General features: G+C 25.0%; 1 protein-coding gene across 1 annotated transcript; it reads left to right on the top strand.

Moving 5' to 3' along the window:
* The first annotated feature begins 12050 nt into the window (after positions 1-12050).
* Positions 12051-13402, top strand: LOC113858913 (2-hydroxyisoflavanone dehydratase-like). Its single transcript, XM_027491708.1, has one exon. It carries the CDS (start codon positions 12184-12186, stop codon positions 13111-13113), a length of 930 nt encoding a protein of 309 aa, XP_027347509.1. The 5' UTR covers positions 12051-12183; the 3' UTR covers positions 13114-13402.
* Positions 13403-17574: the final 4172 nt, after the last annotated feature.

Raw genomic sequence — 17574 nt, 5'->3', positions numbered from 1 at the left:
CATTTTTTATGTTTCATTGTTTTAATTTTTGTAATGAATAAGACATTACTTGGTTTTTTTTTTTGTAAAAAAAAGAATCCAAGTACCTAGTTTAAGTGAGATAAGTACCTTTCAGTCAGGTTAATAACAAATTAAAGAATAATTAAGTTTATGTGGATAAATAATTAAAAATATTATCAGCTTAATTAGAAGGTTAAAAATAGGACTAACACACAAAGCTCATATAATAATATCTATAAAAAGAAAATAGAAAGCACAGTTAAATGGTTAACTTTTAAAAATTAAATAATATTTATTATCTAAACTGATACCTAACTTTATCATCGGAGTTCTTTTTGCAGATACATGACTCTATGTCAAACGATGTCAACTGTCAAGAAGACTAGTGTTTCTTCTAGCAAGAACAATTTTGTTTAAAATAATTTATTGTTTTAAAATTTATTTTAAATTTTTAAAACGTATTTAGCTTTTCACTTTTATTATTATTTAATTATAAGATGTGACAAAATATTCTACCAATTGGAAAAATAGAAACAATAATAGGAGTATAGGAGAAAGTGATGCGCACGAGAGTTTATTCCAGAAGTTGCTGCCGGTGGCATTCTGAAAAACTTACAACTGGTTGTGCAAATGATTATCCTTGGTAGTAGTGAAACCATGATGCCACGTCCTAATTATCATAATTATATTAAATAATGTAGCAGAATTTGAAAGAACAACAAATAAATAAAGGTTAATGAAACGTTAAAATTTGAAGTCAGACAAGGCATTGCAGAAAGCAAATAAAAGGGATTAGCATCATACACAAAGAATAATAGTGACAAAATCAGTTCATAGAGTATATGTTACACCTTTTTCTTTTAATTGGAAGAAGAAGCAACTTAAACAGTATTAGTTTAAAACTGTTATTTTTAAAGTGTACTAGAGTGTTTGAAAAATTAACTTGTTTTATTTATTTATAACCTATTTTTCAAACACTAATTGAAAGAGCATTTAAGGGTATAATTTATATGTTATTATTATTTTCATTATGTTGCCAAAAATCTTTATTTATTGTCCCTTTTAATGTAGTACTATATACTATAACACAATCTTCTTTTAATATTATAATATTTACTATTTTCAATAAAATATCTTATATTTAAATGAAAAATATCAAAATTAATTAAAAAATATATAATTACATTTACTTTGAAATATTTTATATATGTTTATAAAATAAAAATATATATATTAAGATTTATATAAACACATTTTTATGCTATTTATATTTATTAAATACTTTTAATAAGTACTTTTAGCTCATTTAAAAAAAAAAAAAAAAACCTAGTACCTTATCAAGTTCTTATTTGTGCATGATAGCCTCACTTTCAACCGTCATGCTGTTTTAAAGATCACTCAGTGTGTTTAGATGAGGTTCATTTTGTTATTTACGCGAAAAATTTATAAAATTTACTATTTCATTTTGTTTGGTATTTCTAAAAAAGAGTTTATAATGTTCGATTATATTTCTACGAAGAAAATAATTTATTTATAGAATAAGAAAAAATTTAAATTTTATAATATAAATTTATCAATTTATATTTAGTTAACTTATTTTTAATAATTAAATATTTTAAATACAAAACTAGCTATTACACAATTTTTTTAATTTCATCCTAAAAAATTGATTCTTTTACGTAATCCTAATATTATATATTATTTTAAAAGATAATTATTAAGATAGAAATAGGTTAAGTTATACTACAAGTTTATGATTTAATTTTTTCAAAGTTTAACATAATTTAGTTTAGTTAAGTATTAAGTTTAATTTAAAATTTTAAAAAATTTAATTAATTAAGTAAGTCAAATTTAAATTTAAGAAAAAATATTAAATTTTATAAAATGATACATAAAATTTAAAATAATATATTAAATAATTTTATATAAAATTTATAATATAATATAATATTAAATAAATTAAATTTTAAATTAAATAAAAATATTAAAAAATTTAATTTAATATTTTTATTAAAATTAAAGAATATCCCTTTTACATACATTCTAAATAACACAGCGTTGTTTGAGTCTGTTGTATTATTTGTCTTATATATAATATGAATTTGTATTCGTTTTTATTACATATTTAGTAATTTATTTATTTAAATAAAATATATATTTAAAAAATTATAATATATAATTTTATTATAAATATTTAAAGTATTAAACTATTTTCTAATGCATTATTTAAATATAAATTTTATTATTTTTTTAAAACCATACTTATTTAAATGATTTGATAACTTATTTAAAAAAATTAAATGACATATTAAAAATCTTAATATAAAATAGATTATTAAAAATGCTACCAGAAAAATCAAACTTTAAAAAAATAAAATAAAAAATTTATAATAAATAATATGATATGTTTAGGCTTTAAAATTATTAAATAGATCAAACTTACTTATTCAAAATTTAACACAAATTATTTCTATTTTAATGACTATTTTGTTGCTATAAAATTTGAGAAATTTAAATATATTTATTACATGCCTTAATAGAAATTAAACAAGTGTTTTAAATTATTTTTACGTCCTAAGTGATGTATTTAAAATGTTTTTTAAAATAATATTTTAAATATTTATAATTAAAAAAATTATAGGAATTAATTTTATATTTTTAAATTTATGTTAAGTTTTGTAATTATATTTTAATTCGCTTTTTTGTTTTTACTTTGAGTTGTTTTCTATCTTCTTGCAACTTCATTTGCTAAAAGAGATTAAAGGTGTTAAACTTAATGAAAATCTTTATTATTTTGTTGCTGAATCAATATTTGTAACTCTTAAATTCGTGATTGAGAATTATGAATAAAAATTAGTCATTTGTTCATTTTAGTATCTAATTAGAAAAATTATACATGAAAATTAATTATTCTTTTGTTAAAAAAAGTTACCAAGGAAGGCCCCAAAAAAAATTATCTTTACCGTTATCAATTTAAAAACACATGTAATTTGCATTAGTTTTCTTTTCAATATTGAATAAAATTTCTACTCATTTACCAAAAGTTACATCTCATCTAACATGACCAATCCAATAAGTCTTTATTAGATTTTACTAAAATTGATTGTTTTGCTGTGTATACATGTTCCTATCATATTAAATGATATTAAATTGATTTGCTTCGTATAAGATGAATAAATAATTTCTCTGAAAGAAAGCGAAAATAAATAATTAAGAGTTTAATAGAAAAAATAATTAAGAGTTCTGATATATAACTCACCTTATGATCCAATGAAAATTATTCTATAGGTAAAATAGTTTTTAAAACTTGTTGCTTTAATTAATTCTAGAATAAAACACCATCAACTATTGTTATTCCAACTTTCTTTATTTTTAAGCTTTCAAAATGAAATTACATAAAAAGATTTAGGTTTCAATTTATTTTTTACAAAATTGGTCTTTGTACTTATTATCTAATTTTAAACTACTAAAAATAACATTTTAGAAACAAAAGAAAAAATGTCATATTAAAATATAAAATATAAATTTAAACATGTAAAATTTTCAACAATTCACTGTTTAAATGTATCTAGATTCATCAATTTTTAAAGGTGCTGTAACTTTTTTCATTTTAAATCACTTCTCACTTAGCATACATAACTATAAAATTTATTTTGTATAATTCATTATCACAAAAATTGATCATAAGTATCAATTGTTAAATCACTTTTTTTTTTTTTTTACTAATACCTTAAGCTATTATTAGGAGAATCTAGGCATATGGTGCATTGGCCAAGTCGTTGGTTAAATCGACTAAGTAAAGTGTGGATCGACCACAAAATTATCTCCATTATCTCATGACATTTCTCCGATATCTCCTCAAAGCTGGCTGCAAAACCCCCTAATTTAACTCAAGTAAACCAACGACATGGCAAAGGTAAAGTTTTAAGTTTTTTATATCCAATCATGAAATTAAATTGTTAAAAAGCAAAGTTTTTGTATCTATGAAGAAAAGGACAAAACAAAGTGATTGCAAAGAAACATTGAAACGTGATATAAACGATAGGATGGAAAAGAATTAAACCATTTAAAGTTCTTTTTGAAATCTATCCAAATAATGCATTATAATATATGATAGCTTACATTTAAAGTTCTTTTTGAAATTCCATCCCATCATATAAATGGTGTATAACCTAAATACCTTATGCCAAGTTTAAGTTGTTTTAGTTTTGTATAACTTATCTAATTTTTGCACGCAAAAGATGTCAGTATAAAATTGTTTGGGGTAAAGAAAATTTTCTAAGTGATAAAATCATATTGAAGAATTTACTTTTAAAAAGTTTTGAGAGTCTAGAGAAAAGCTTTTGCATGCTAAAAATTGTGAGAAATCATGAAGAGCCTCATTCTTTATTAAAGTGAGAAATCATATTTCGAGTAGTTTTGAAAGAACATAGAGCAGCTGATTGTTGCTCGAAAAATAGGAGTGATAGAAAAATATTCTAAGTCTACAAAACTGGAGTTTTTTTTAGAAGTTTTCAAGTTTCTTACACTCAAAACTGCTCAAAAAATAGGATTGACAAGAAATTATTCTAAGTCCACAAGACTAAAGGTCTTTTGAGGAGTTTTTACATGGTTTTCAAGTTCTTGACACCCAGAATTTGTAAAAAAAAAAATAAGAAGTGATCAAAAAATATTCTAAATCCACAAACCTGATTGAGCTTAGGGATAACAATGGGTAGAGTACTATAATACCCATTCTCATACCCGTGTTTTAAAAAAATACCCGTACCCAGCCTCATACCCACGTGGGTATGAACATTAATCCCCGTACTTATACCTTCTGGGTACCCACATACCCATCTTGTACTCATTACCCGCGTTTGTTTAAGAAAAAATATTTATAAAGAAAATTATGTTTATATAACTTCACATACGTAGCATAATAATACAAAAATTCAATATATAGTTGTCGAATAAGGTACAATCATAGATAAAAAAGCAAATATTCAAAAATTACAAGTGCTAAATGTATCTTAATATAATAATTTTCTAAACTAAAATTTTTAGAAATAATAAGTGAAACTAAACACACAAGTTATTTTTCGGTGATAACCCTATCTTATGTGAGATTCGACCGATCGGCAAGTCAGAGCGACAACAAAATAGATCTGCACAATGGGTGGCCCTTCACGTGTGATCACTTGGTGACATCGTGTGGCGACATTGACAACTAACTCTAATGAATAACGTTTCATAGTTGTTAGATTTTAATGAGACAGACATTGAGAATGAAAATCGAGTTAGGATAGAGAAGTTCAAGTACTAACAAGAAAAAGTGAATAAATAATTTATTTTTTTTAACTTTTGAATTTGAAATTGTAAGAAAAATAATAAATTTAATTAAAATAATATAATATAATCAATATATATACATATATATATATATATACATATATATATATATATATATTAATACTAGTATTTTTAAATCATATACTACACGAAAGTATTTTGTCAAAAATATAAATTTTAAAAAAAATATTTTAATGAATTAAATATTTATAATGTATATAAATTTAAAAAAAGAATTTGAATAAAAGATAAATGGTCACAATAAAATTTTATAATAAAGAAATATATATGTGTATAAAAAACTATACATTTTTATCTAAAGAAGAAATTAACTATTTATTTATGTTCAAAGAAATTAACAATAAATTTTTATATTTTATATCTTTTCAAAAATTTCTTTGAACGTAAATAAATATTAAGAATAATATTATTTAGATTCAATATATTATAGTTGTACTTATAATACATAGTTGCATAGAAAAATATTATTTTATATTAAGATATAAAAAATAAAATTTAAATATTATCAATAAATAATAAGTTTACGATAATAGTAAGTGATTATAAAGTTTATAAAATATTTATAATATATTTATTATTTGTCATTTACTTTATTATTTAAATATGAATATGATTTTATTAACAAAAATATTTGTGTGAAAAATATTTTATGTGTGTCATATATAAATAATATTTAAAAAAAAATTAATCTCATATCAACTATATAATAATTAAATTGTATTAGCCTAATTAAATGATATAAAATAGTAAATAATTTTTTTATTAAAAATATAAACCAAAATAATTTTTTTGGTTTACTTTATTATTAAATATATTTTTATATTAATCTTATATAACTTCACATGTAATAGAATAATATAAAAATTTAATACATAATTGTAGAACAAAGTTCAAGTATATATATATATATATATATGGGCGGGGTGGATATTTAGATACTCATACTCACTCATCTCCATTAAAATTTGTGAGTTTTTACCCACACCCATACCTATACTCATATAGCAAGTAAATACGCTACTCGTTGTTGGTAAATTTTGTGGGTGCCCATCGAGTACTTTACCCGTTGCCATCCCTAATTGAGCTCCAGATTCTCTTCAGAATTAATCGAAAAATAGGAAGAAATTATTCTAAGTTCATAATGCTAAATGAGCATCTTAGATTTCTCTTAAAATGGCTCAAAAAATAGAAAATAAAAAGAAAAGATTATAAATCCATAAGAATTATGATAGGACTCAAAAAGTTATTACAAGGATAAAAAACGATTACCAGTAGTTACCACCGGACAAAGGACTAACAACATGAAGAAGGATCGTGGGCAATAGCAGTTATGAAAGAAACCACAACCGGTAACATGATCAGAGCAAGTCGTGGATAATGGGCAGTAGTTGAAGGCAGTTACTCAGAAGTGTCCACGAAAAAAGGAGAGCGATGGTGGTTTTCCTTACCTATAAATATGTCAAAACTTTACTTTCTTGAAGATGACTTTTTGCACCTAGACACCGTACCTAAAATTCTCTGCATACTGAAATTCTGCATCGCGCCAGACACCAGCTATTAGGAGGTTCACGGTGATTGTTCGTTATTGCTAGAAATCGTATGGTACATTTCTGCACATTTATATTTATGCATTTTAGTATCAGTTTATTTTGCTTATTTTTGTTCCTGCAATTTGGTTCTTGTTTAGCACATTTCTGTAAAAATGTCTACATTTAATTAAGCTTTGTGTAATTATCCGTTGTTATTTCTATTTAATCCTCTACTTTACAACGCCAATTTGAGCATCATGTTAACAACACACTTAAAAGAATTTAAAATGACCTAAATTCAGTCACCAAATTGTTCTTGAATTATTTGTTTACAAACTGTCATTTTTCACCGTAAACAAAAATATAATTTTCTTAAGAGTTTATAGTAGATTGTAGTGGTTGATTTTCATAATAAAACTTGATGCTGATTACACTTGCTGGACTAAGCAAAATTTCGCATGTAATTTTATTTATGCAATTAATAAAATGAATATGAAGAATTTATACAAAACAATGCTGGTGCTGGTTAACAAAAGGTGTATTTAGCAACATAATTTAATTAACTGTTTATTTAATAAGTTTTTATTATATGAAGTTCATGCTATAAATTTGATTAAAAAATTTGAAATTAAAAAAAGTTTATTCTAATAAATTATATTAAAGACTACCTAAAAAGATTATAAATTATTTATAAAAATAATTTATCACTTTCATAAAAAATTTTAAGTAATTTATTTCAATAAATTTGATAGTTAAAAATTTACAGTATAAGTTATCATATAAAAACTTATTAAATAAATATTTAATTAAGTTAAGTATCTAAACATATTCAAATTTTTATTAAAATAAGCTGAACAAAATTATAAGTTATTTTTCTAAAATTTGTACAAGCTTTTTCGAATACCTCCAAAATCTCATTGATTGAATTTCGAGAGCAGCATGCTACTTTCCAAACATGGTTGAAGGATTGAAGTATAAAACATGGTTTACATAATAAAGGCCTCTCTTTTTTATGCTGAAGCTACCACCATTGTACATAAGGAAATGTTATTTTTACATGTAAACATACTTAAAGATATCTCTTTGTATTTCGGAATGTATATTTGGGATGCATAAATATAAATAGAATAAAATAAGTGAAAGATAAAAATATTGCATACAATATCACATATAAAAACAATTTTAAAACATAAGATAATAAAACCCTTGTATAAAATGGTTTTTAAGATTAGGGTAATCAATTGTTCAATTAAATAATGTAATTATTAAAAAAATTTCAAGGACATAATCAAATGTGTAAATGTTATAATAGTGTCACAGTGTGATAATGTAGTTACTAATGTAACTTAAGTTGCGCGTTCTGACACATGTATAATGTTGTGACTTAAATAAAGTCTCAAAATGCTGAAAATGGTTGAGGAAGTTCATGCAAGCATCATGTAAGTTTCAAAAAGACTAAATAGGGAAAAAATTGTGATTGAACTTTAAATATATTTTCAAAAGATACTCTGATTCTTAAGTGTATTGAGTAAGACAACACTCAACTTTGATGATAGAAGAAGAAATCTATGGTACAATAAGATGAGTACCCCAAAACAAGATTAAGAATATAATAGAAGACATTTTTAACAGATTAGAATTAAAAATTATTAATTAGTTACTTAAATGGAATGTTAAATATAGGGCTCATACACAAAGCTCATTAGTCCATAGAATTGTCTATAAACGAAAAATAAAAAATACAAGTAAATAGTTAACTTTCGAATATTCAATAGCATTTATTGTTCAAACCGACTCCTAATTTTATCATATGACTGCTTTTTGCATGTACACCCTCCCATATCATACAGAGAGAAGTTGGAGATACTTGTAAAAACATCATCTAACATAACAGAAGAGGAGCTTTTAAAAGACCAGTTATACCTCAGAAAAATGACGTTCTTATATAACAAAAATTTCTTTATCTCATGAGGAGGTTATAAATTTATAATTTTGTAGATTATCTCCTATTAATGATAAGATAATAATAAGTGTTTCTATTGAATAAAGGAAAAGAAAATTAGTAATTAAGAAATAAAATAACAATACTATCTTTTATAATGATGAAATCTCATGCTTTCGAATTATTATGATCAAATTATAATGTTATTTAGTGATTAGGAATAACATTTTTTTGAACTATATTTTCCACAAATTTTATTACCATCAATCACTATGACTAATTTTTAATATATAAAAGTAGTAAATTTTATTTAAAGTATATTTAATATACTTTTTTTTTATAAATATATGTTTTTAAAATAAAGTTTTAACACTTTTATATGCTTAAAATTAATATTAAAACTTTTCTTGTTTCTATTAATTTTTCTCTATCTATTACGAAAATAAAATAATTAAACTATAGTTAATAAAGTTAGTACAAAATAATGAATAAAATTCTTCAATGTTTATATGAATCAAATTTTATTCTAACACAAGACTTACTATTAAGTTATTAAATTGTATGTATACAAAATTTTCTTACATAAATATAAAAATTCTTACATTTCGATTTGAGTCTTAAAAATTTTATTTAGAGTTTTAGTCAAATCAAACCATAATATATAATCCTCATATTTTTTTTGCAAAAAAATTAATAAGATTGACAATTTTTATTTAACAGGTTTTCAAAAATGAAGAACAAAGATTCTTCAAGCTTTTGAAGAGATCGTTGATTTCACCGCAACTTCAAAGTCCCATCTGTGAAAGATTGGCAAAAAAAAGGGGCAAATTTTCTTTCTTGGATGGACACTATTACTTAATAATGACTTAAAATGCTGTCTCGGCAGTCTTAATAAAAATAAAATAACAAAAAAATGAAAAATCACCAATAAGGAATAATTAATTCCAGTGATTATGAATCCTGTCTTAAACAAATTTTCCCGACAATATTGATAGGGGTATCTTGATTTATAAAAAAGATAATATCAATCCAATCTCTTTGGGCAGATTGATGAACTGGGCCTCTTTTATTTGGTTTTGTCAAACTAATACTAAAGGCCCAACAAAGGAAGGCCGTCCTTTGTGGGGTTGGTTTCGACTTGATACCCGGAGAGATAAAGTGAGACAAAAAAGGGTATCAGGCATGAATGAGGCTCGCCAATTTCTTTGATCCAGGCCCAGTTGCTTTCAGGGTTTTTATTTTGTTTTTGCCAAAATGGGCTTCCGATTTAAAAGTGAGCCCTATTGACAGTCCCTTTTTATGTTTAGCTATCTCATTCACTAATTTATTTATTTTTTATAATTATTTTTTCATATCTTTTTCAATTAATAATTATATTAATTTAATATTTTAAAATTTAAAATATATTTGTATTTTAAAAATGAAACACTAACCCACTCTCTATAGAAATAAAATATCCTTTTTAATCGTAATTACTATAAAAATTACTTTTCTTTAATATGCACAAAATTCAATGATCCTGTATAGAATGTATATTAAAAAAAGGAATAATATTTAAAGAGAAGTTTTATTTCATGATAATTGACATTAGAGAAAAGATTTTGATAAGAATGAAAAGAAATAAAAAAAAATTGACGGTGAAATGATTTTTCTTTTTTAAGTTAAAGGAATGTCCTACTAATCTTATAAGAGAGGATTACAACCGAATTAAAAGATTTAAGAGAAGAATTATTAATAAAGTTAAAAGAAGTGAGACTTTGAGTAAATGAAAATAGTTATCCAAAATCATTGTCAAAATAACTTGAAGAGAGAATAACTAAAAATCTTTTATAAATATAAGATTTTATTACAAATTTTTCTTCAAAATAATATGTACTTCTTTTACTGTATTTAAAATGTGCATAGTTATATGTTAAATGATAGTATATAATTTTGTTCTTATCAAAATTATAAAATAATTTGTAATTTTATTTAATTAAAAATTAAAAATAATAGAATTATATTTGAGATTTTAGACGTATGCAGGTAATGTCAAACTATGTTAAAATTATTGTACTTAAATAAAAGAATTAGTCAAAAATGTGTTTTTGTTTTTTTTGCTAATATTAAAAATGTGTTTTTAAAGATGCTGAAGTAAACACCGTGTATTAAGCAATATTTCAACGCATTTATAAGATATAAATCGTTTAAATGGCTCATTACCCGTAGCATGTTTAAAACAATTCATTTCAAATAAAATAATTGCTCATTTTTAAATACCATATTTCAATATATATAATTTCTAAATACTATATATAAAAAATAATTATTTTTTCATAACTAAACATAATGAGTATAATTATAAACATTGTTTTTCTTAAAGTTGGAGACCAATTTTTAAATCTAAATCATCTAAAACTAATTTTTGCTTGCACTTCTCGTTGCCTTGATTTTTTTTTTATTACAAATACTTAAAATAATAATAATAACAATAATACATTATTAAAATTAATTAATTAATATTTTATGGTTTAGCTTAATTTGAATAAAGTTACACAAACATATAAGGGTGAAATAAGTAAGTACATTTTCTGTTTTTTGATTTTTTTCAAAAGTTATTTATTAAAATATTATTATTTCAAAATATTTTATCTGTTTGAAGTATTTTTTTTATCACATCATAAGTTCCGCTACTTGCAAAGGTAGAACATAAAAAGAACAATTTATATTACGTGATATATGTAAAAAAAATTAAATTTCATTATGGTTGATAATAAGACTTTTTTTTTAAATTAAAATTTGAACTTTAATATTTAAAGTTTGAATTCTCAAAATTTTGATATATTAATAATTTTAATTTTAAATAATCTTAACTATATTTCATTACCTGGACCAGTGAAAATCTTAACAAAGTACTTGACACATGTCAAGATCTTATCTTTGAACAATTAAATAAAATTATTTTTTTGTAAATTTGTATAAAAATTTAAATATTGTTGATATATGTTCAAAATTTATAATAAATACTATTTTTTTATTTCTTTAAAAATAACTTAATATTAAATAAACTAATAATTTCGAAGTAGTTCCGATTCTCGCATTTAAAAAAATTAGTCATAAAATTATAAAATTATTAATATTCTTAAAATTTGTAAATGACAGTTTTGTCCAAAGGAGTCTCTATCAAACATTTTTCATAATGGAGCAAGGGATTAAACCGTTCTTTTATGGTCTCTGTCTTTGTTCAACAACCGTTTCCTTCCCTTAGGCCTTTTCCTTCTCTTTTATTCAAACCCAAACCAAGAACACTCTCACCCACTGACCCCATTTTCTTCTTCTTCTTCTTCTCTACTTTCGTTATCATCACAAACCATCACCACCATGGATCCAACCTCCGACGAGATTGTCCGAGAATTCCCTCGCCTTTTCCGCGTCTACAAAGACGGTCGCATCGAGCGCTTCCTCGGGTTAGAAACAACCCCACCAGGCACCGACCCACAAACCGCCGTTATATCCAAAGACGTCACTGTCAACTCCCAAACCGGCGTTTCCCTCCGTCTTTACCTCCCTCCAAACGCCGCTTCCTCCTCCCACAAACTCCCTCTCCTCATCTACATACACGGCGGCGCCTTCTGCGTCTGCGCCCCCTTCAACCCCGCCTACCACCGCCACCTCAACGCCGTCGCCGCCCAAGCCAACGTTGTCATCGCCTCCGTCCACTACCGCCTGGCCCCCGAACACCCTCTTCCCATCTGTTACGACGACACCTGGGAAGCCATCCAATGGACCTCCTCCCACGCCACCGGCAACGGCCCCGAGCCATGGCTCAACGATCACGCCGATCTCGGAGTGGTGTTCCTGGCCGGAGACAGCGCCGGCGCCAACATCGCCCACAACATGGCTATGCGAGGCACTGCTGAAGGTTTCGGAGATTTGAAGCTTGAAGGAATGGTGTTGATTCACCCTTACTTCGGGAACGAGAAGAAGGACGAGCTGGTGGAGTATTTGTACCCGACATACGGAGGACCCGATGACCCGAAGATCCACGTTACAAAGGATCCGAATTTTTCGGGTCTTAAATGCCCGAGGGTGTTGGTGTTTCTTTCGGAGAAGGATTTTCTGAGGGATAGAGGAGCGAGCTATTATGAGGCGCTGAAGAATAGTGGGTGGAAGGGTGTGGTTGAGATGGTGGATTTCGAAGGAGAGGAGCACGTGTTTCATTTATTCGACCCCACTAAGGAAAAATCCGTGGCTCTTGTCACGCGCTTTATCTCTTTTATGAAACAAATCGAGGTAGATGTACGTGGTTAATCAAATCTGTTCTAACTAATTATCATTTTCATTGTTACTGTTATTGATTTACTTTTATGCTGTAACTTTGAGCCTTTGAGATAAGAAGAAGTTCACGTGGAACTGTGTAGGGAACATGAATAGTTTGTCTCTGTTCTTCTCGCATTAGCCGGGAACAGTAATCGATTTTTGTTTTGAATCCTCTTCTTCTGTGTTTTCGTCAGAATTCGAGTGGAAGCTAAATTTGCTGGAATCCAGGGTTGTATTTGTCGTTTCATATTGCCTAGTAATAGTAATAGCTAATTACTTCTGCGTTGCAAATTCCTTTACTGTAAACGTCAAACGTATGCCTGAACCTGATTGCAACTTCCTCACTCTAGGAGTAACGGGTGAGTTCTATTTTCGCGAATCTTTCAAAAATAACTTCGAAAATGTATAAAATTTGCTGGATTGTATTCGCTTAAGCGAATATCTTTTCCTTAAACACTGTTTACAAAGAATGCAGACATGTAAGCAAAAACACCCATCAATAATAATGATTAAATAAATCCATAATTTACAACAGAATCCACTCAAAGGTTCAAACTTCTCCAAATTCCCCACACTTCATTGCCAAAACAAGCTTGGATTCATGAACACCAACGAAAAAGAATCCTAAATTCGTGAACAATCGAAGACCACACAGCACAGGACTCACTCCAAACCATTTCGAATTGACAATCAGTGACAGTGGCAACACCAAGAACCCTAACTGCAGCTGTGAGGAGCTCCAATTGAGGAAGCACACCAATTGGCAAACTAAGAAAACATCAAGAAATGCAAAAGAAGAATGGAAAGAGAACTAAGAGAGTACCAATTAGTCCGAAACCTTAAGTGCTACCAAAGGCAACAATGATCTAAGCATGAAGAAGAAGAAGCTGATAAAAAAGCTTTATTATCGAAACAGTGTTTAAGGAAAAAATATTTGCTTAAACCCAATATAATTAAGCAAATTTTATTAAAGTTATTTTTGAAAGATTTGTTTGAGCTAATAATAGAATTAGACATTCAGTTTCCCTCCATCGCAACTGTAGACAATGCGGATCCCGAATAATATGTTTTCGGCCAATGTTTGACAATTGCTGGCCAACATTGGTAGGATTAAATAGCTAAGCATTTGTATACCAGAGTTTATATTATAAATTTATTTATTAAAAAATTAAAATTATATTTTATAAATTGAAATAATTTCTTAAAAAATATTTTTCAAACACCTTTTAGTTGCTTTCAATTCTCATGGACGATGTTTTTAAACCAAACAGATAATTACATTCATGAATGTCATATCTGTATATTACTGGCCTAATCGCTTTTATAAAAGCATATATAAAATATTTGAAATTAAATATTTGACATATTCCATAAATATTTTTATTTTACATATCTTTTATCTTTTTTAATGTATGTGCATATTAAAAATATATCTTTTTCTCAATTTTATATTAAAAAATTTTCTTATACACGTATGTTGTAAGATAAACAAGTTGATTATAAGAGATGAAACAATAATTATCTATCAAAACATTATTACATGAGTAAAGGGAACAAGATATAATAATTATGAAGTAAAACGTAGCCTGACATCCAAGGTACGTTGACTTATTTTCGGTATTAGACCTTTACTTCACTTAAGACTTTTAATTGAGTTAAATAATAATTATTGATTTTCAATGTTTTAAAACTAATTTGACAATTTTTTTATTAATTTTTTTCTCAGCCAAATTTACGAGCTGAATGGACTACTTGCCAAACTAGCTCATCTATTTCTTAATAAAACAAACTAGTCTGATAATAATCCTTTGTAATTACATCAAAATCAAACGATTCAACCTTCCTAAAAGTCTAATAACAACTCTTTCAAGTTAATATATCGATATATAGACAAATCAAATCCTACAAAACAATATTCTAAAATTTGTGCAAAGATTAAAAAAAAAAAACCTTCAAAATGAGACCCTTTTTTTTTTCTACAAAATGAGACTTTTTTTTTTATTTAAAATTACATTTAAATAATTATAAATTTATATTTATCTTAATATTATTAATTATAGTTCCTCGATATGTTACAAACTTGCTAAAAATTTTAAAGTCTAACACCATAATGGTATGTGTTTAAAATCAAAAGATTCAAACTTCTTAAAAGTCTAACACTAACTCCTCCAAGATAATATATGAATAGATAGGTAATCAAATCCTACACAATAATAATATAAAATATTATGTATAGACAAAAAAAATTGAGAATAAGACGTTTTTAATGTAGATTTATATTCACATTTAAATTGACATAAATTTATGATTTTTACCTTGATTTTATATTTAGAAACTTTTAACGTATTATTACACTTCCAACAAATATTAACTCATTAAAAAAAAAAATCCAACACCATTTAAAATTATTGTATTATTATTTGCAAAAAAATTTAGTAATGAAAACATATTTTCAACCGTAAACCTAAGCAATAAATGTCAACAACGTACATATAGCGGCAATTGAAGTCAACTTCCCCCCACCACCTCCCCTTTTCTTCTCAATGCAACTACAAAATTAATTTCTCTAATTATGATGTGCATTTATTTCAATATAAATTTATAATTAAAATCAAATTTATTAAATTAAATTCTAAAAAAAAGGACACTCAATAAATAACGTATCATGTGCTCCAATATGGCACCACAAGGTACTTAAAGCAGTGGTATGCATTTACAAAGTGATTAAAAAGCTCTTTTTTAAACTCTTCAATACGTAAATAAAGATAGGTTTATTTTATTTAAGATATACTAATTAGTAGGCCATACAATAAACTAGTGTTTCATTTTAAAATTTATTATGAATAGTAATAGAATAATTTTCTTTTATGAAAAATGACACATAAAAAATTAATATGAAATGCTTTTTCTTATAATATATATACATAACCATATTGGTTGAATTTTAAAAAAATTAATAAATTTTAAACATTTTATAATCTATAATAAATATTTTGTGGCATTAAAACAAAACTTAATCAAGAAAATTAGATTCAAGAAAGAAATTATTAAAAAAAATTAAAATTAAAGATCAGATCAAAATAAGTCGGAAGGAAGGCAACATGCTTTTTTTCCCCCCTATATTCTAAAATTAGCAAGACTGCTATATATACAGATATGTAAACCTAATAGTTATTTTTTTATTTTTTATTAAAAAACTATCATACATAATTATTACAATATTTTACATGTACAACAATATTTTTATTTTTAGGTAAATAAAATTTTATTTAAAAATATAATGGACAACATGTTTTAATTTCATTCCTTTAATGATATATAATTTATATTTTTTACAAATAACAGATCAAAATTAATCTTAAAGCATATATAATAAATTATAATTATTAAGTGGTGCCTCAAATTTAGAATAAACAATTATTACAAAGTGTTTTAATAAGTTAAAAGAATAATTTTATAACAAATGCTTTATACAAAATCGTTCTAAAAAATTATATGACAACATTTAATTTGCATTGGCTACTATTTAAAGAATAAAACAATTACTTATTATTGCATGAAATTATTAAAATTATTCTATTATCATTCGTTTATGTTGGTTTAGAAGCATAAAATTTATAATTTTTATAGAAAAAATTGTTCCTAAAAATAAACAATGATTATAAACCATTTAAATAAGTTTAAAGAACAATTTTATGATTATTTGGAGATAATAACAATTTATTTTTACCTAAACTGAAGGCAATGCCTTAAATTACAATAGTAAAAAATTGTTATGAAACCGTTGCCAAAAGTAAAGATTGCAATTTTGTTATTAGAAAATACAATTTTTCATTGTTATATTAAAACCAAAATGTCGTATTTCCAAAATTTTATATTATTAATTTTTATGATATATTAAAAAATAGATTATCGAATACAGCGTAATAGAAAAAAAGGTTAATAAGTTCGCATATTCTTACTTTAAAAATAGTTAAATTCTTAATATAGATAAGAAAGAACATATTTTACTTTAACCATAATAACAAATACTAAAAAAGGTTAAATTCAATAGTCACCTCATTATATATATATATATATATATATATATATATATATATATATATATATATGAGCTATCAATTAATACAATATTATGAATGACGTTTCCTCATTTGGCTTTAATTTTATTTTGTCAAAATCCTAATATCATTTGATTAAATGGTAAGTATAAAATTATTGAAAAACAAAAACTATAAATACTTGTAATTTTGACGTTGCAAATATGTTTTAATATTCTTTAGCTTAATTCCTACATTATAATATATTTTTTGAAAAAAAAAACTTTAAAGTTGTATTGAACACTATTTTATCATTTATATAATTTAATATTAAAATAAAATTATAAATTGAAGAGCATGAAATTCACACCAAAACGATAGGAATTTGTTTATATTTAGTTGGTCAAATTTA

The sequence above is a fragment of the Abrus precatorius genome, unplaced genomic scaffold (assembly GCF_003935025.1).
Source record: "Abrus precatorius isolate BTA unplaced genomic scaffold, Abrus_2018 Scaffold2, whole genome shotgun sequence".
Taxonomy (NCBI): domain Eukaryota; kingdom Viridiplantae; phylum Streptophyta; class Magnoliopsida; order Fabales; family Fabaceae; genus Abrus; species Abrus precatorius.
This window is presented reverse-complemented; position numbering and strand designations above follow the sequence as displayed.

What these genes read in the sequence shown, in the direction of transcription:
- LOC113858913 (XM_027491708.1), top strand. Translation starts at nt 12,184, where the DNA reads ATGGATCCAACCTCCGACGAGATTGTCCGAGAATTCCCTCGCCTTTTC.